This window comes from Chrysemys picta, chromosome 8 (assembly GCF_011386835.1).
Source record: "Chrysemys picta bellii isolate R12L10 chromosome 8, ASM1138683v2, whole genome shotgun sequence".
NCBI lineage: Eukaryota > Metazoa > Chordata > Testudines > Emydidae > Chrysemys > Chrysemys picta.
The window spans coordinates 79440899-79460491 of record NC_088798.1 but is presented as its reverse complement, the minus strand read 5'-3'; the positions used below and the strand labels follow the sequence as shown (position 1 = coordinate 79460491).

General features: G+C 43.5%; 1 protein-coding gene across 2 annotated transcripts in view; it reads right to left on the bottom strand.

The window, feature by feature from the left end:
* Window positions 1-1137: 1137 nt before the first annotated feature.
* Window positions 1138-19593, bottom strand: part of KCNMB1 (potassium calcium-activated channel subfamily M regulatory beta subunit 1) — a 30359-nt gene continuing 11903 nt past the window's right edge. For both annotated transcript variants that reach the window (XM_065554850.1, XM_005310232.5), the window contains exon 4: window positions 1138-17647. In XM_065554850.1, coding sequence (XP_065410922.1) covers window positions 17363-17647 — 285 coding nt within the window. In that variant the 3' untranslated portion in view covers window positions 1138-17362. The remainder of the gene's footprint in view (window positions 17648-19593) is intronic.

Below are 19593 nucleotides of genomic sequence, written 5' to 3'. Positions count from 1 at the left end.
ATCAATTATTTGTTCCTGAAAGCTCTGCTCAGGAGCAGCCTCTGAGTTCTCATCCTTTACTCAGTTTTTCAGCTGGGGTGTCTAACTCGCCAGGAGGTCAAGTGCCTGAACTGAGGTTACAGTGTGTCAAGGCTCCTTCCCCACTCTGAACTTTAGGATGTGGGGGCCTGCATGAAAACTTCTAAGCTTAACTACCAGCTTAGATCTGGTCCGCTGCCACCACTCCCAAATGGGCTAACTCCCTTCCCTGGGTAGCCTTGAGAGACTCTTCTACCAACTCTTGGTGGATCCAGATCCAACCCCCTTGGATCTTAAAACAAGGAAAAATCAATCAGGTTCTTAAAAAGAAGTCTTTTAATTAAAGAAAAAGGTAAAAATCATCTCTGTAAAATCAGGATGGAAAATAACTTTACAGGGTAATCAAACTTAAAGAGCCCAGAGGAACCTCCTCTAGCCTTAGGTTCAAAGTTACAGCAAACAGAGGTAAACACCCTAGCAAAAGGTACATTTACAAGTTGAGAAAACAAAGATAAAACTAACACGCCTTGCCTGGCTGTACTTACAAGTTTGAAATATGAGAGACTTGTTCAGAAAGATTTGGAGAGCCTGGATTGATGTCTGGTCCCTCTTAGTCCCAAGAGCGAACTCCCCCCAAAACAAAGAGCACAAACAAAAGCCTTCCCCCCCACCAAGGTTTGACAGTATCTTGTCCCCTTATTGGTCCTTTGGGTCAGGTGTCAGCCAGGTTACCTGAGCTTCTTATCCCTTTACAGGTAAAAGGATTTTGGAATCTCTGGCCAGGAGGGATTTTATAGTATTGTACACAGGAGGGCTGTTACCCTTCCCTTTATAGTTATGACACAGTGCAAGGATGGATTATCTAAGATTTGAACTGAAAATCCTTCTGACACTGTCTGACCTTTCCTCTACCTCCTGGCTCCCTTAATCTGTTTCTGTCAGCATTCACTGTGTGATTCCTACGCTGGGATTCCATATCTCAGCTTTATTAACTAATTATCTTGGCTTATTTTACTACTTTTATTTTGAAAGAACACACATTTAATTTCATTAAACTGGCACCCACTGTCCCTCTTTGGCCTGCAAGAAATGACAGATGCTAAGGCATATCTTTATCACTTTGTTCAGCTGCTCTTTGATATTCAGCTGGCATTTATATTTCATGCAGGTGAAACAGTCTACAAATGTATCATAATAAGCTTTAAATGAGGTTGAAGATGGACTGGAGGTTTGAACTTAGTAAGACACCATGTTTGCCAGGGAAGGAATTGCAAGAGAGGAGGAGGAGAGAAATTCACAGGGGAGAAATCTAGAAAGTAAGAGGAGTAATAGCACTAGGGTATATTTTAGCTTTATATCCACTGCTGTAGTTCAGATTCTGACATCCTTTCCATTGTATGCCTCGATGCTGAGTGATTTATAACGGCCTCATAATTGTTCTGTGCTGTAACTTTTTATAAACAAGTTCACAGCCTAGACGCATACACAACAGGGAAAAAGAACAAAATAAACCCTGGCTGATTCTCCCTTTGTTGCGTTAATATAATTAAGTTCTGCTGATAGATTATTTAGGCGCTTCTGTGTGTATAACTCACAACCAACTACATTCTGCAAAATTACCCTTTGGTGGCACAATATGCAGCATTCTTGGCCCATCTGGTATCTTTTAAATAGTGATAAACTTGACAGTTTTTGTATTACACTTGTTTTAAAAAGGCTTTTGAACATGTTTTTGGATCAGCACTCTGTATTTTTAATGGTTCCCTTAGTCCAGATTTTCTCATTGTGGTTTCAATGGAGTTGTTACAATCTGTCTGGTAAATCTACATCTGTATAATATTTTTTTTTAAAAGGCTATAGAGCTAAATCCTCTTCCCTATGCCAGCCCAAGAAATCAGGTCTGGCACAGTGGGGTGGAGTTATGCAGAGGCTGGGGGGAAGGACTTGGTGCAACTAGACTTTGTGCAACTGCTATCACAGTGGCCAGTGGATCCTCTTTCTCACCCTGGCTCAACTCTGTCCTACATTCTGAGCATGGCTTCCCAAGGCACTCTGGGAACCTCTGAAGATCTTTGCTTTGCATATGTGGCACCTGCAACTTCTGCAGAAGTGCACTGGTTCTGCTACCTTTGTGGTTCACATCAGGCCCAAGTAGGGTTGCCAAGTTTTGTTGGACGTATTCTGGGAGGTTTCATCACATAACATAATCTTTTAATTAAAGATTAATCTTTTAATTCCTAGAGATTTCAGGAGGATTGGCAACCCTAGGCCCAGGGGAAGGAGAGAGGATTTGCCTGTAGTGTATGTGGTGGGTTAGGAGGGCAGCTCTGAATACCAGGCTGCAAAATATTTCAAAATTACATAAAAGGCAAAAGTGAGAGAGGTTAGTTGCTGGGTTGCAGCTCCAGAAAAGACCCGTAATTCGTTTAATGCATGCTCACTCTGTGTATCCATCAAGCCAGCATGTTTATTTAGGAAAAAAAGCATGACATCTTTATATAGTGCTACAAGCCTTCTTAAGCACTGCTGAGTGCTGAGATCTTCTTTCTCTGCAGACAGCCTGCAATAGCATAGCTTCTTAATCCTGTCCCACCAATGTGCTTCAACCTTGTCATGGAGATGCCACCTATGGGAAAAGAGGGGAATTCATCCTCTGTCCCTGTTCAGTCATTGGGCTTTTTTGCTAAGGTTGCCATCATACATGCTAATTGTCAAGGAGTAGCTGTCCACTAGGAATGGGACTGAGGCCACTGATTCACTTCATGCAGCTAGTAGATAGTAACTGCTGAACTAGGCAAAGGCTGAAATTGTGGAAAAGCAACATCATTTGCCCCATAACTTCAGCCATGCTGAACACAACGCCATCTAAAGCCTCAGGAACAACTCTGACATCATAATCAAAAAGGCTGACAAAGGAGGTGCTATGATCATCATGAATAAATTGGAATATGACCAAGATGCTGCTATACAGCTTTCTAACAGCACATTCTACAGGCCATTATCCTCTGATCCCACTGAGGATTACCTAAAGAAACTACACCGTCTGCTAAAAAAAACTCCCTGACAAAGCACAGGAACAAATCTGTACAGACACATGCCTAGAACCCCGACCGGGGGTATTCTATTTGCTACCCAAGATCCATAAACCTGGAAATCCTGGGCGCCCCATCATCTCGGGCATTGGCACCCTAACATCGGGATTGTCTGGCTATGTGGACTCTCTCCTCAGGCCCTATGCTACCAGCACTCCTAGCTATCTTCCTGAAGAAACTACAATCCATCAGTGATCTTCCAGAAAACACCATCCTGGCCACTATGGATGTAGAAGCCCTCTACACTACTATTCCACACAAAGATGTACTACAAACTGTCAGGAACAGTATCCCCGATAATGTCACAGCTAACCTGGTGGCTGAATTTTGTGACTTTGTCCTCACCCACAACTATTTCACATTTGGGGACAATATATACCTTCAAGTCAGCAGCACTGCTATGGGTACCTGCATGGCCCCACGGTATGCTAACATTTTTATGGCTGACTTAGAACAACGCTTCCTTAGCTCTCGTCCCCTAATGCTCCTACTCTACTTGTGCTACACTGATGACATCTTCATCATCTGGACCCATGGAAAAGAAGCCCTTGAGGAATTCCACCATGATTTCAATAATTTCCATGCCACCATCAACCTCAGCCTAGATCAATCCACACAAGCGGTCCATTTCCTGGACACTACTGTGCTGATAAGTGATGGTCACATAAATACCACCCTATACCGGAAATCTACGGACCGCTATACTTACCTACATGCCTCCAGCTTCCATCCAGGACACACCACACGATCCATTGTCTAAAGCCAAGCTCTAAGATACAACCGCATTTGCTCCAATCCCTCAGATAGAGACAAGCACCTACAAGATCTCTATCAAGTATTCTTAAAACTACAATACCCACCTGCTGAAGTGAAAAAAACAGATTAACCAAGCCAGAAGAGTACCCAGAAGTCACCTCTTATAAGACAGGCCCAACAAAGAAAATAACAGAACCCCACTAGCTGTCACCTTCAGCCCCCAACTAAAACCTCTCCAGCACATCATCAAAGATCTACAACCTATCCTGAAAGATGATCCCTCACTCTCACAGATCTTGAGAGACAGAACTGTCCTCACTTACAGACAACCCCCCAACCTGAAGCAAATACTCACCAGCAACCACACACCACTGAACAAAAACACTGACCCAGGAACCTATCCTTGCAACAAAGCCCGATGCCAACTCTTTCCACATATCTATTCAAGTGACATCATCATAGGACCTAATCACATCAGCCATGCCATCAGGGGTTCGTTCACCTGCACATCTACCAATGTGATATATGCCATCAGGTGCCAGCAATGCCCCTCTGCCATGTACATTGGCCAAACCGGACAGTCTCTACGCAAAAGAATAAATGGACACTCAGTAACAGACCTGAGGGTGGCAATTTTGCAACAGAAAAGCTTCAAAAACAGACTCCAATGAGAAACTGCTGAACTTCAATTGATATGCAAACCAGATACAATCAACTTAGGCTTGAATAGAGACTGGGAATGTCTGAGCCATTACAAACATTGAATCTATCTCCCCATATAAGTATTCTCACACCTCTTATCAAACTGTCTGTACTGGGCTATCTTGATTATCACTTCAAAAGTTTTTCTCTTACTTAATTGGCCTCTCAGAGTTGGTAAGACAACTCCCACCTTTTCATGCTCTCTGTATGTGTGTGTGTGTGTGTGTATATATATATATATATATATATATATATATATATATATATATATATATATCCTCAATATATGTTCCATTCTATGCATCCGAAGAAGTGGGCTGTAGCCCACGAAAGCTTATGCTCAAATAAATTAGTCTCTAAGGTGCCACAAGTACTCCTGTTCTTTTTGTGGATACAGACTAACACGGCTGCTACTCTGAAATCAGTGACTAGAGAGGATATTAGTCATATCAATCCTCCAAGACTGACAGTCCCCTTGATCCTGTGATGTTTATGCAGGTACCAGTGATATCATCAAGAATGGATTCCAAATTTATAGCAAGATTTTTTCCAACAGATCCAGGTTGATATTTGACCTACCTATACAGAGATCGCTCCAACAGAAGAATAAATTTTAACAATGGGATGCTATAGCAAAACAGCCATGTACTCATCCAACATCTGTTTCTTTCCAAACATTTATCTTGCAACTGCTTCTGAGACATTCCTTTGGTGCCTTGTGCAGTCTCATTGGGATTCTAAAGTACTTGTATGAAATTATTTTTTAAAGACTAAGCAACACATTCAGAGCTGCCACATAACTCTCATAAATTTGATTGCATTTAGCAGTTCTGATTACACTGCTCTACAGCCAAAATGCTTCTGAAATAAATGTAGTCAAACTTTACTAATTCTGGGTCACTGAGAATGAAAATGATGCTTAAAATTGTTGATTGGCTCTAGTTTTCAAGATATGCTATTGGGTCAGTATATACGACCCTTGACTTGGGAATGGGGGAGGATAAGTGAGTTATAAAGGGAAGGATCTCAATTTAAATCAGAAATGACTAAAATACATCTTTGACTGGATCTATGAATAAATCTATGACTGGGTTTGGACAGTACTTGCTTTTTAGGCAAAACAATGAATGATGCAATCTGAAGCTGATATTGCGTCATACATGATATGAATTGCATCATGTTATTCCTAGAAGTCATGGATGATGCAATCATAACAAAGCTTACATCACTCTGCTGAACAAATTGCCCTCTATCAGCTCTAGAAATCATACAGTGTCGTTCTCTCTTATTTGTCAGTGTTTGATTTTGCAAAGGGACACATTTCTGTTTAGCCAAAGTGGGCAGAGATGCCTCGTACTTGTGTGAGCAGTGTGGATAACTTCTGCTATGTTTGTGGTGAAGTGACTTTTGCATCACAAAAGCGCAGTATAACCACTATGGTTAAGAAAGCCTATCACCTTTATTTTGGCTGCAAAATTGGAGATCAGGACAAGAGGTGGGCCCCACACATACGCTGCAACACTTGTGCAACAAATCTTCGCCAGTGGTTGAACAGGAAAAGGAAATCTATGCCTTTTGCAGTGCCAATGAGTTGGAGAGAGCCAACAGATCATACAGCAATTGTTACTTCTGCATGGTGCCTCCAGTTGGGAAAGGTGTGTCAAAGAAGAAAAAGTGGACTGTGCATTATCCAAACATTCCATCAGCTATATGCCCAGTACCCCATGGAGAAGGACTGCTGGTTCCTGATGCACCAGAATCATTCTCACTTGAGTCAGACGAGGAAGAGGATGAAACTTCTTGTCCTGAACCATCAATGTCATAGGACCCACATTTTCTCCCATCCTCCTCCTCCTCCTCTGAACCACACCTCATAACACAAGGTGAACTGAATGACCTTGTCAGGGATTTGGAACTACCCAAGAGTAAGGCAGAGCTGTTGGGCCCCAGACTACAGCACTGGAATCTCCTGGCAGGTGATGTTAGGGTTTCCATATTCCGTGACCGTCAAAAGGATCTTGTCCCATTCTTCTTCATGGAAGGTGATCTTGTAGCCTGCAACAACATCGATGGTGTGATGGCAGCCCTCAACATGGTTCACGATCCAGATACAGTAGGAAACTGATTACAGATGAAACCTCACCCTCAGAGATGTTCAAATAAGCTTCTTTCACCTACTAGACTTCCTTCTAGTCTGGACCCAATCCTTTCCCCTGGTACTGTCCTTGTTCCAGCTCAGGTGATAGCTAAGGGAACTTCTCATGACTGCAGCCCCCTTTGTTCTATGCCACCCCCTTGTATACCTGTGGCACAAGGCGTGAATCTTTTCTCTTTGGGTCCCCACCCCTCCTTCTACATGAAAAAGCACCAGGTTTAAGATGGATTCCAGTATCAGGTGACATGGTCACATGTCCTGTGAGACCTCAAGCCTTCATTCTTCCTGGCCTGACTCACAGGAAGGCTTGCAAGTAAACAGAGCCATCTACTGTCAGTTGTCCTAGTTGATGGGAGCCATCAAGATTCTAAACCACCATTAATGGCCCACACTTTGCATAACTACAACAGCACCTCAGAGTTCTATTTTATATTCCTAGTTTCAGATACAAGAATGATACATTCATACAAATAGGATGAACACACTCAGTAGATTATAAGCTTTGTAATGATACATTACAAGAGACCTTTTGCATGAAGCATATTCCAGTTACATTATATTCACACTCATTAGCATATTTTCATAAAATCATATGGAGTGCATCGTCACGAACCCGCTGCCAACAACCCAAGCAACTCAAAGGCCTCACATTTCATCTCTGTTTATAAATGCTTGTGGGAGAGTGCATGTGGGAGATAGATTTGCATTGCAGTGAGCCGTGAAGGTCCTTGGATGCCCATCTTGTACCCTGGTCCTCAGCTTCTGGGTAACTTCCTCTGTGCCCTTCATCATGGGTTGCTACCTGAGAACAGCTGCCTCCCTTGTAGATCAATCTGCATTCCCCTGTGTGAATTCTGTGTCTAGTCTGTCTCACTCCAGCGCACCACTACCCTACCCACCCTATTCCCATCCTTTAATACCACATGTGGTATTTTCTGTCCATCCCCTTTATCAGAAAGCATGATGGCAGCCACTGGAAACAATTCTTTCTCTCTCTCTCTCTCTCTCTTTCTTTCTTTTCTAACCTCAGGACAGGAACTGAAACAAACCTGAGGATTTTGCATCTATTATCCCGAGTGCCCAGCACTCTATATAATATAGATTGTCCTGTGGGACCTTAGTATTTAGATATGAAATAGACTAGAGCCCTAGATTGGTCCCAGCAATTTTTACCTTTCCCTTACTACTGCCCCCCCCCCCGCCCCCGAAATCATCAGTTTCCAAGAACAGAGTAAAGATACTGTGTTGTCATGCACATTAGCCTTGTGCTATGCGTAATCTCCAGGTAACTGAAGTCTCCTCTAGGTTGGCTGCTTTTAGTAGCTGGCAGTTAGATAACACCTACTGGTAAGATTAAGTCTATGATAGAAGCAGCCACTGGCAGTGTGCTGGTCCCCTCATAGCTAGCTTCCTACTAACTGAGTATCTCCAGGGTTCCCACAAAGAAGGCAGCACGGTTGCTATTTCTATATTGCAGGATGGTATGCTGAGTTAAAATGGGGTAGAGTACTAAATATTCTGTATCCAAAAAGCATTTCTCATGTTTACAGGATGAGCTGTGCTTTAGACCCCTTCTCAAGTGCACCTCTCAGGTGACAGCATAGCTTCCTCCTCCTCTCAGGGGTAAAACCCTGTGATCCAGCCCCTTTTGGACTGGATCTCTGGGCTGCAGCGCTCCCATTTTCCAACTGTTTAACCACGACAGGCCCAACTGTATGTGGTGCATGCCAGAGAACTTCTCTTTGGGAATCTATGACCAGTGGTTGATTTAATGTGACTCAAAAAAGTTTTAACAAATGAAGGGTTAAATTCCATGTGCATTTTATATAACAACCTGGTATATGGATTGGGCCAGCTCTTTTTCAGACCCAAAGTCCAGAGTTTGGTCTGGAGACCAGAGGCCTAGCTAATAGTGATCAGCTAAGAGAAAAGCTGGGGTAAACAAGATAACATTGCCTTTGCTAAGATATGCTTGGTCAGTAGAAATGCCAGATGTTGAAGCAATAACTGAATAATTATGTTTCATCCAATGTTTCAAATTGAACAAAGGATCCCTATTCCTATTGTGTTTCTCCTGAAGGGAAAACAGTCTTCCCACAGATCCAACCTTGAGTTTATGAAAATTGGCACATGTCAGTATAATGATATGGCATCCTTCCACCTCCCTTCCCAGGGACCAATGCCCTGCCTTAAGACATAAAGGAGACAATCTGTATTACCATATCCTTTCACTGTTTCTGTGCTTTAACCCCTAGGAATGTACCTATTGGACAATCAAAGGAGTTGCTCCATTCCTATGGACCCCAAATCAGAATTCAACATATATATTTTATACTAATAACATTTTATCAAAGTATTAATTAAATGTTAACTTGCTAACTTGAGACCATGGGTGGAGAAATTATGTAACCTTTTAACCATTGGCTAATGTGCTATCTTGTCTTGCTTCAAAACCTATCCCGGAGTGTGGAACTGCCTACCCCGTCACTTTCTCCCGCCCATGGAAAATCTATATATTTCATTGTAATCAATCGATTGACAGTGTCTCTGAGCCTAATAAGCAAGGTGACACTCCGCCAGCGCTGGGTGTAATAAACTCCTATGCTTGACCTCTACACAGTGTGGATTTATGTCCTTCAACAAAGTTACTGTTTATTCCCCCAAAGGAACATTACAAGCTGAGAAAAGGATTAAAACAACAAAGGCCTATATACCAGGATCTTAGCTAAAGCTTATCCTTTCTTTGCAAGTGTTTGGTAGGTTCCGCTCAGTCCTGGATCCCTACTTCTGGACTGGGAGGAATAGACTGGGCAGCTTCTATCTATCAGTCTCTGGCAGCCTCACCGCCACTCTTCTTTGCCCCCTGCCTCTCTAGGCTGGGTTTTTTAGCAGTTTAGTATCCCTTTGACCCAAAACTCTGGCTTTAGGAAAATAAATATGTTAACCTGGCTGGAACCAGGTAGGTAGGCATTTTCCTGGTTAATATCCTCCGTTGTTCTTGGGATTTTCTCTTAGAGGTATGTTATTTCTTTTAGTTTTGTTTCCTGCTTGTTTTCCCTAACTGTTTCCTTTGATTTAACTCTATGTAGTCAGGCAGAGCAATATGACAGGTGTCAGCGCATGATATTCATATGAATAATAGATGCCCATCTTACTCTCCACCATGTTAATCAAGCTCATTTGAGATTTTCTTTTAACAATGAATCTGAATCAATATATATCATGCGATTGGTTCAGGTCGTTGCCATTATGCGCCTGCTGTTTTGCTAAGCAGCTTTTCTTGGCACTTACAGCATCTTGGTTTCTCCAGTTGGCACTTCCCACTTTGAATTCATTTTCCCAGCTGAACTGTGAATTATTCACTAGTCATTAAGAGTCAGTGAGGAGAGGTGCCCTTGTAAGCAGGCTGCACATGGAAAATATCAATGCACAGTGTCTTATTCACTGCTGGCTCTATCAGGGCTAGCTCATTGATTGTTAAACAAATCTTTCTAGGATTAATTCTGTGGGGCTGTCTTTTTCAGAAACCTTAAAACAGAGAGGTCCCATCTTCTCTATATGGAAAACTTCAGACTACATGTTTCCTTGGTCAGTGTTCCTTCCCCCCACTGTTATGCACTGTCCTGTGTCAGCTATTGAACTGTATCTCCCATTGTTGCGTGCAGTGTTGTTGTACCTGTGTCGTTCCCAGGATATTAGTGAGACACGGTGGGTGAGGTAATTTCTTTTATTAGACCAACTTCTGTTGGGGTGTGTGTGTGAGAGAGAGAAGCTGTCTCTCCCAGACTATCCACCCTGGGAGTGGCTATATTTCAGTGCTGCTGTGTGTAGACAATAGAGTTGGACCAAAAGTTTGTTCAAAAACCTGCTGATATGCTCAGCCCAAATAAGAGGCCTTACCAGGCTCCTGGGGAAAAGTGGCCTGTTACATTAACACAGTTGGGAAACAAGATGGCTATCTCCCAAAGACCCAGTCCAAGAGTGGTTGAACCACAGGGGAGTGCTCAAGAGGAACTGAAGCACAGCTCGCACTGTGACCATGACACCATTACTCACAATGTTATCAGCCTTTCTCCATGGCTTGTAGTTTTTTCATTACTATGCACATTCCTTGAGAGATGCATAGATTATAAAGCCAGAAACGACCATTCTGATCATCTAGTCCGAACTCCTGCATGGCACAGGCCATAGGACTTGCCTGAGATCAAGGGAAAGGAATTTCTTCATTGTTATATTGGGGCTTGCTGCCACTCATCCACTTTTCTGTTTCAAAGCCCTGGTGTCTTTTAGAAATGTAACAAGCCATGAGAGACTCGTCTCCTTCCCAAATGCTAATCATATAAACAGCAATGCAAAACAATACCTGTTCATGTGAACTTGAAATGTGGAGTTTTGGTTACCGAATTGGTGACCGTGGCCCATATTTATACCAAAACCTCAAATCAGGCAGGTTTCAACTGGTATTGGCTTCTGTTATGAAGTTTCTCCCATCCCTGCTATGTAATCTGCTATTTTCTGGATATACCTCCCATTGTGTTTCCGCTCCTGTCATGGAATGGTTTATCTTGCCGCATTAGTTTAATACTGAAATGACAGATATATGATTAAACTAGAAATTATCCTTGATAGAGAATTTATCATCTGTAGTTTTAACTAGTGTATGACTGACTTATTCTTGCATAACTGCCTCCCAGGAACTAAAGATGAGATTATGTGCCTATTCCAAATTTTCCTCTTCCTTCCACTTCTATGCATTGTATACCTCCCCTGTGGTGCTTTGTTCTGCAATGATTGCCTCTGTATGTGGTTATCCTCTTTATGTCCTCTCCTTGCTAATCCTGTCACCTCATTCTTAGCCTTAACAGTTTTTTGAACATGCAAAACAGATTGTTTCATGCTCATTTATAGGTTGAATTCGCTCGCTTCTGCGGTCTCTCAGAGCTGTTGGCAAGGTCCACTGTGTGATGTAAAACACACTTACTTGTATTGATTTTGGGCTAATTCCTAATACCAGCTTGATGACATGAGAGCATTCTTGTTGTGGATATTTCCTTCCCTTTTTAGTGACAGGTCTCAATGTAATAGTAAATGCAGAATTATCATTCAAAGGCTCTCTCTCTCTAACAGGGTCCCATAGGGATTACTTCTTGGCCTTATTCTATTTATTATTTTTATCAGTGACCTGGAAGAAAACCTAAAATCACCACTGCTAGAGTTTGTAGAGGGGAAAAAATGTGGGAGTGGTAAATAATAAAGTGGGGAGATCAGTGATACAAAGTAGTGTGGATTGCTTGGTAAGCTGAACACAAGCAGACTCGGTATTTTAAAATGGCCAAATATAATGTTATACGTCTAGGAACAAAGAATGTACACCATGCCAATAGGATGAGGTCTCTACAAAAGACTTGGGTAGATGATCAGCTGAATATGAGTTCCTAGTGAGATGTTGTGGCCAAAAGGGTTAATGTGATCTTTGAATGTATACACAGAAATATTGTGTAGGAGTAGGGAGGCTTATTATCTCTGTATTTGGCACTGGTGTGACTGTTGCCAGAATACTGTGTCCAGATTTGGTGCCCACAATTCAAGAAGGATGTTGATAATTTAGGGTTCAGAGAAGGGCCACAAAAATGATTTAAAAACTGGAAAACATGCTCTCGAATGATAGACTCAGGGAGCTCAGTCCCTTCAGTTAACAGACAAAAGGCTAAGTGGTGACTTGATCACAGTCTAATACCTACATGAGGAACAAATATTTGATAATGGGCTCTTGAATCCATCAGACAAAGATATAACAAGTGGTTGGAAGATGAGGCTTGACAAATTCAGAGTGGAAATAAGGCACATTTTTAATAGTGAAGGTGATTGGAACAATTTACAAAGGTTTATGGTGGATTCTCCATCACTGGCAATTTTCAAATCAAGATTGGACGTTTTCCTAAAAGATATGCTGCAGTTCAAAGAGAAATTAATTCAAGGGAGTTCTATGGCCTGTGCATAGAATCATAGGGTTAGAAGGGACAGCAAGCGTTATCTAGTCTAGCCCCATCCCAAGATGCAGGATTGGTTGTGTCTAAACAATCCAAGGCAGATGGCTATCCAGCCTCCTTTTGTAAACCTCCAGTGAAGGAGCTTCCACAACCACAGGAGGTCAGACTAGATAATCACACTGGGCTAGGGTGACCAGATGTCCCGATGTTATAGGGACAGTCCCGATTTTTGGGTCTTTTTCTTATATAGGCTCCTATTACCCCCCCCCCCACCCCCTGTCCTGATTTTTCACACTTGCTGTCTGGTCACCCTACACTGGCCCTTCTGACTTTGTAATTTATGAATTTTTTAGGGAAGGATTCTACAAAATCTGTGAAATGTAGCTCTGTTTTTATTAAAGTGATTGTGGACTTTGCAGTAATAAGCCGCTAATGTAAGAGGCCAAATAGCCCTAGTGCTGTTGCAGCAGAAGGCATAGAGATGACTGTTGTGATTCACTGGAGAGTAAGAAGCTACAGCATCATAGCTGTGCAGAGGATAGAAAGATGCTTACAGAAGCTATAATGTAACTAGATAACTTGTCGATGTCTTATAACACTTCCAGTTTCCACTGCAAGGCTGGTGGAACAATTATTAGGCAAAGAAAATGAACATCTAGATTTTTCTAATTAAATACTAACTTTGAAAAATAACCCATGCATTTCACTTTTGCCAGAATTATTTAAAAATAAGAACAGACTTCTATGATGCCATAAATTAATTTGTTTTTCTGTGGCAGAATATCGGGTTTCCATTTTTTAAATCTGATCTGAAATACTACACCCTAAAAAGCAAAAGCCCATTCTGAAAATGGATGAGAGGCTGTAAATCGGAGAAAGTCCACCACTGGTACACGTTAGTAATTTTATAGTGAGTAGTAATGGATGAGTAGGCTGGTTCAGATGGAATCAGAACCAACCCAAACATCCACCCTAATCTCCAGATGAGCACAGAGGAAAAGGTTACGCAAAGTTGGGCTAACTCTGTGAGGATATGGATACTATATATGTTTTCTTGCATCTTTGTACTTTCTAATTTCAGTTACAGCACCTCTATTGAGGCCTTGCTGTGTGTGCATATGGGGGTGTAATGACAGAAGAGAGAATTTTCTCATGTTACAGTTCTTTGTCATTTGTCTAAAACAGATTAAAGAAGCATAATTGTGATGATGAAATTAATATCCCCAAATGCCTGGCCAGAATTGGAGAATGCAACTAAACGATCTCTCACATGTTAATTTTCTGGTGGTGAGGAGAACATCTGGAAAATGAATTCATCCAGGCACCAAATAGGTACAGTCTGGCAGAGGCAATGCAAAGATCTTCCACATCCCCCTGACCTGGAGTAAAAGTAAGAAACAAGTGCATTTCATCTTGACTTCCCCTACTGAGAATGCCAGCAAGGGTGTTAATTGCAAAGGTGTGTTTTGTGAACACTTGTCCACAAGGACTTGAACTAAGATGCCCAACTCATGGTATAAACATGAATAAAGAGCTGATGGTACTGACTTGTATTCAGCTGGTCTGGTTTTGAAGCAGTGTCCTAGAGATTAAAGGCTTGTATGTGGTCTCTGATTGCTTCCTGACCGTGTCCTCTTGTCACTGATCTACCAAGAACTTCAGAAAAGATATTGAACAGGGTATAATGTGTGGAGATTTTTTTTTTATTGTTTCAGCATGCATCTTGTACAGCAAACAGTAAGGAACTTTACATTTGAGTGACAGTGGGGTTATTTTTTTCCGCTGGTGCTTGATGGTCTTAAAATCTGCAGCCTAGTTCTGATTTATTTTTTTTTCTTGTGATGCTGACCCATCTGTTCACAGAATAGATGATGAAAGAACCGGTGCTTAGGGTTGCCAGACATCTACTTTTTGAACGGAATGCCCAGTCGAAAAGGGACCCTGGCTGCTCCAGTTAGCACCGATGACTGGGCCATTTAAAAGTCCAGTGGGCAGCGCAGCAGGGGTAAGGCAGGCTCCCTGCCTGCCCTGGCTCCGCACAGCTCCCCCAAAGCGGCCGGTGTGTCCAGCTCCTAGGTGCAGGGGCGGTCAGGGAAGCTCCACGTGCTACCCCCGACCTCCAGTGCCATCTCCACAACTCCCATTGGCAGGGAACCGAAGCCAATGGGAGCTGTGGGGCTGCGCCTGTGGGTGCGGGCAGCATGCACCACAGAGAACCGCCTGGCTGCGCCTCCACCTAGGGGCCGGCCACTTCCGGGAGTACTGCGGAGCCCAGGGAGCCTGCCTTAGTCCTGCTGCGCCGCAGACTGGGAGGCGCCTGAGGTAAGTGCCGCCTGGTTGGAGCCTGCACCCCAAACCCCCTGCCCCAGGTCAGAACCCTCTTGCGCCCCCTAACTCCTTCCCAGAACCCCCACCCACATCCAACCTCCTGCTCTATGTCGGAACCCCCTCCTGAACCTAATCTCTCTTCCAGAGCCTGCACCCCAGCCCTGAGGCACCTCCTGGAGCTCACACCCCTAACCCCTGCCCAGGTCAGAACCCCCTCCTGCACCCTAACTCCCTTCCAGAGCCTGCATCCCCTTCTGCACCCTAACCCCAGCTCTGAGCCCCCTCCCAGAGCTCACACCCTGTACCCTCTCCTGCACTACAACCCCCTTCCCCAGCTCTGAGACCCCTCCTGCATCCTGAACCCCTTATTTCTGGCCTCACCCCAGAGCCCACACCCCCAGCTGGAGCCCTCACCACCTCCCTCACCCCGGACAATGTAAGTGAGGATGGGAGAGAACGAGTGATAGAAGGAGGGAGGAGGAGTGAGTGTGGGGCAGAGGCAGAGCCTTGTGGAAGGGGTGGGGCAAGGGTGTTCAGTTTTGTGCAATTAGAAAATTTGCAACCCTACCTGTGCTATCCATATCAAGAGAGCTAGTCAAACACACATGGAGTACATTGGATTCCAATTGTATATTGCAGTGAATTGGAAACTGAGTGGAGAGCAACAGTCATTTTCAGAGAATAGGCCATTAGTGTAGGCATCAGAGCAGTCCCAAAAGCCTGGACTCTAGTTCCTAGACCTTTCTTTGCTGATGCTAAGTGTCTTTGTAAGACGTGTGCTCGCTCTCTCCCTCCCTCCCTCCCCACTCCCACAAATCTCTTAAGTTCATATGAATTCACTGTACTCCTTCTCTACAGCACCAGGGGTCACACCAGTTGCTGATTGTTTTAAGTACACAATCTTTACACATTTTTATCTTCTTTGGTTTGACTTTTTAACATTATATGTCAGATACAGGAGGAAAGAGAGCACTTTAAAAGGTAAACCTGGCATCTACTTCAAAAACTAAACCAAAGCAGAGAGATAATTCCACAGGCTAGTCTTTACAAAAATTCTGCACCTTAAAAAAGTACATATATTGTTTGCGGAGTGTTTAGAATCCTATAAAGTAAATGCTAATGGCTTGATTTTTCAGAAGGGTGACAGGGTTCATGCACATTTCTGCACATATCTTTGTGTACTGGGTGCAATCAGCCCTTCTTCAAACTCAAGTAAAGTATGCTGCCGTGTATGTACATACAGCGGCGTATTATCACCTAGGCCAACAAATCTGCAGAGGCGGCAAATTTGTTCGTGCCTCCTCCCCTAGGCGTGCCACGCTTTCCTCCTTCTACCTCCCTCCCAGGCTTGCAACGCGAAAGCACTGGGAGGGAGGGAGAAGCAAGTAGCGGTGTGCTCGGAGGAGGCGGAGCAGAGGTGAGCTGGGGCCCGCGGGCATGGGGAGTAACCTGGGGGGGGGGGGCGGGAACCGCTCCCCGCCCCAGCTCACCTCCACTCCACCGCCACCATCCCCCAAGCACACCGCAACTCCCATTCTCCCCCCTCCCTCCCAGGCTTGCCGCGCGAAAGCGCTGGGAGGGAGGGAGGGAGGGAGTGAGTAGAGAAGTGAGTAGTGGCGCGCTCGGGGGATAGCGGAGGTGAGCTGGGGCCGGCAGGCGCAGGGAGTAAGTAACTCTTGCAGGGGGGGCAGGGAACTGCTCCCTGTCCCAGCTCACCTCCACTCCACCTCCGCCATCCCCCGAGCGCGCCACAACTCCCCTTCTCCCCCCTCCCTCCCAGGCTTGCCGCGGAGGTGAGCTTGGGCGGGGGGGGGGGGAGGAGGAAAGGGGGCAATTTTTAGAGGGCATAGGGACGGCAAATTTGTTAATCCACCACTGTGTACATAGTTCCAGTAATTATGTAGGTAAAGTTGTTACAGAAGGATGCATTTAGATGTCTGGCCTCAACTTTTTGAAAATCAACCCCCAAATGTGCATTATGCTCTTTTTCAGAAAACTTGAATGCTGAATTTTTAACCTACTTTCTGTAAAACAAAAACCATTCAACCCCCCCCAGGAAATTGACCGATGCATGAAAACAAACAAAACAAAAAAACACCTCCAAAAAATCTTTGAATAGTTCTCATGCAATCCCTGGGTTCCCACATATCTGTTTTATTTGATATCTAACTCATGGTAATCCATGGTATATAAACTCAGACAACATATCTCTTCTCGAGAACTCTGACCACTGAACATGGTACATTTTAAGAATTACAAAATACAGACTGAGAAGGCAGTGTGTGGGGAAAAGAAACTTTAGCTTGTTTTTTTGTGGACCATTATATGTTTGTTTTGTATTGCCAAGCAGAAAGTACAGAAACATATTGACTGACTTTCACCATGATGATAATCAGAACTCCACCAGTCAACATAAGGGAAGGCCAGAGGAAAGCAAAGAAAAGGCCCTTTGGAGGATATAGCCTTATTAAAATGACACTTGTCTGTCTTCGTTCTGGGTCGTAATAACAAGGGAAAGTTTGATGCTTTCGGAAATTTTCTGCGGCAGTTTCTATTAGCGTTTTAACTTCTTTGTCGTTCTTCAAGTCTCGTGGAATATAGGAGCACTAAAATGAGAAATCAAGATACTTGTTAGAGCAATTGTTCTACTGCAGGATGTGCAGTGATGCGAGACCTTTCATAAAACATCACTTAACTAGTTCAAATAAAAGATTACGTGCACATATGAGAGTATCTCTAAATATTGTCTTGCCATTATCTTGTCCATCCCCCACCTATTTGTTGTTGTCTCCTGTCATACAGTGAGCCCCCAGTCCTGCAAAGGGTTACACACACATGTAACTTGATGCATGTGAATAGCGATTTGGAGTTGGGATGGAATTTCCCCCAAGGTCAGATAGGCAGGGACCTTTTTTTTGCTTTATTCTGAAGCATGGGATGTGGGTTGCCTGGTAGGATCATCTGGACATATCTCACCTAATCAACTCTCTACCATTGCAGGGGCATTGGGCATTGGGAACACCGCAGTCCCTCCTGTTGTGTCCTGAGGACTGAAAGGCTTTCATCTAACTAAAGACAGTGGGTTCAATATGAGGGGTATCTGGGTGAAATTTAGTGGCGTGTGGAGGTCAGACTAATGATCTGTTCTAAAGGTCTATTCTGGCCTCAAGCTCTATGATTCTATGAAAAAGTTTTATTGGAGCCAATGGGACAGCTCCTGCTCTTGGAGTGAAGCCCATGCATAATTTTTTACAAAGCTCAGGGCCTTATATTTTAAACATAGAGACAAGGGCTGTACTTTTTCTCTGAGTACACAGCACCTAGCTCTATGGGCCCGGACTGGGGTTTCTGTCACTACCACAGTACAAATACATTAGTTGTACAGAAATTCCTAAATGGGCTGGGCTGGAAGGGAGCAGAGACAGTGGAACAAAGGTATTTCACTGCTGATAGTGCTTTCACAGTCATGAGTTAGGTGCTCCATGGCAGCAGTGGTAGACTATCTTGCGGTGCTGGAGTAGGCTAAATTCCAATTATCCAAGAGTGCACGGCCAGTATTTGAGTTACTTCAGCGTGAGCTTCTCTCTGTAATTAGCGAAAGATGATGACCTACTTTTCCACTGGGGGAGAGAGTATTTTTAATTGGTTACACTATGAAAAAACTTTGTTGCTCTCTAGTGCAAGAAATAGGTAGTGATCAATGTTTATTTTATCTGTATTAATGTAGCACCTCTGGGTTCTAGATGTGATTAGTACCCCATTATGATAGGTACTAAATGCGCACACACCCAGTGAAGGATAGTTCCTGTACTGCAGAGCTTGCAGTCTAACTAGGTGAGACAGAAAAGAGCTGAGAGGGGAAATGATGTCAGAGAGGTGCATTTGCTTTCTCATTATAACACAGGAGTTCAGTGGCAGAGTAGGGAGCAGAGCCCCATTCTTCTGAGCGTCAATCCATGTTCCTATCCATTGGGCTCACACTGCCTTTCAGAGTAAAGGTGTTGCTGGATTCTTAATTCAGTTGTCTGCTGAAAGCCATTCTTTAGCCTCTGTAACTGGCTAACTTAATGGACAAGGGGAGAAAGCAGAGATCAGCTATCCAGTTGTACCTTCCTCATGGACAAGCAGGGGGCTTTCAAATGTAATTGAGAGTCTATTTAAAGAGGCATAAAATCCATTCATTGCTCTTAGAAGACAGCTTGGCAAAAACTGTGCTGACAGGCTTAATTTATTGAAGAAATTTATACTTCCGTTCAGGTTCACAATGTTTATTGCACCATTTCATTAGCACCCATTAAAGTGGGTTGGCTAAAATAAGAGTCCTTTACCCAAATCCCAGCTATTAGTTTGGAATGCTGACATTAAATTGCTGGAAATGCTATTTATTTCGGAGCATTAATCCGCAGGCCATTTTGAAGTTCTCGCAGTACTACTTTTTTCCATTTCTGCCATCTTTTTTCACCTTTTGAGCAGATAGTGTTTGTTGATCAGTTTAGTCTAATCTGGCAGTAATTTTAAAATTTCAGCTGTAGAAATGCAGAAGCTTTATCCC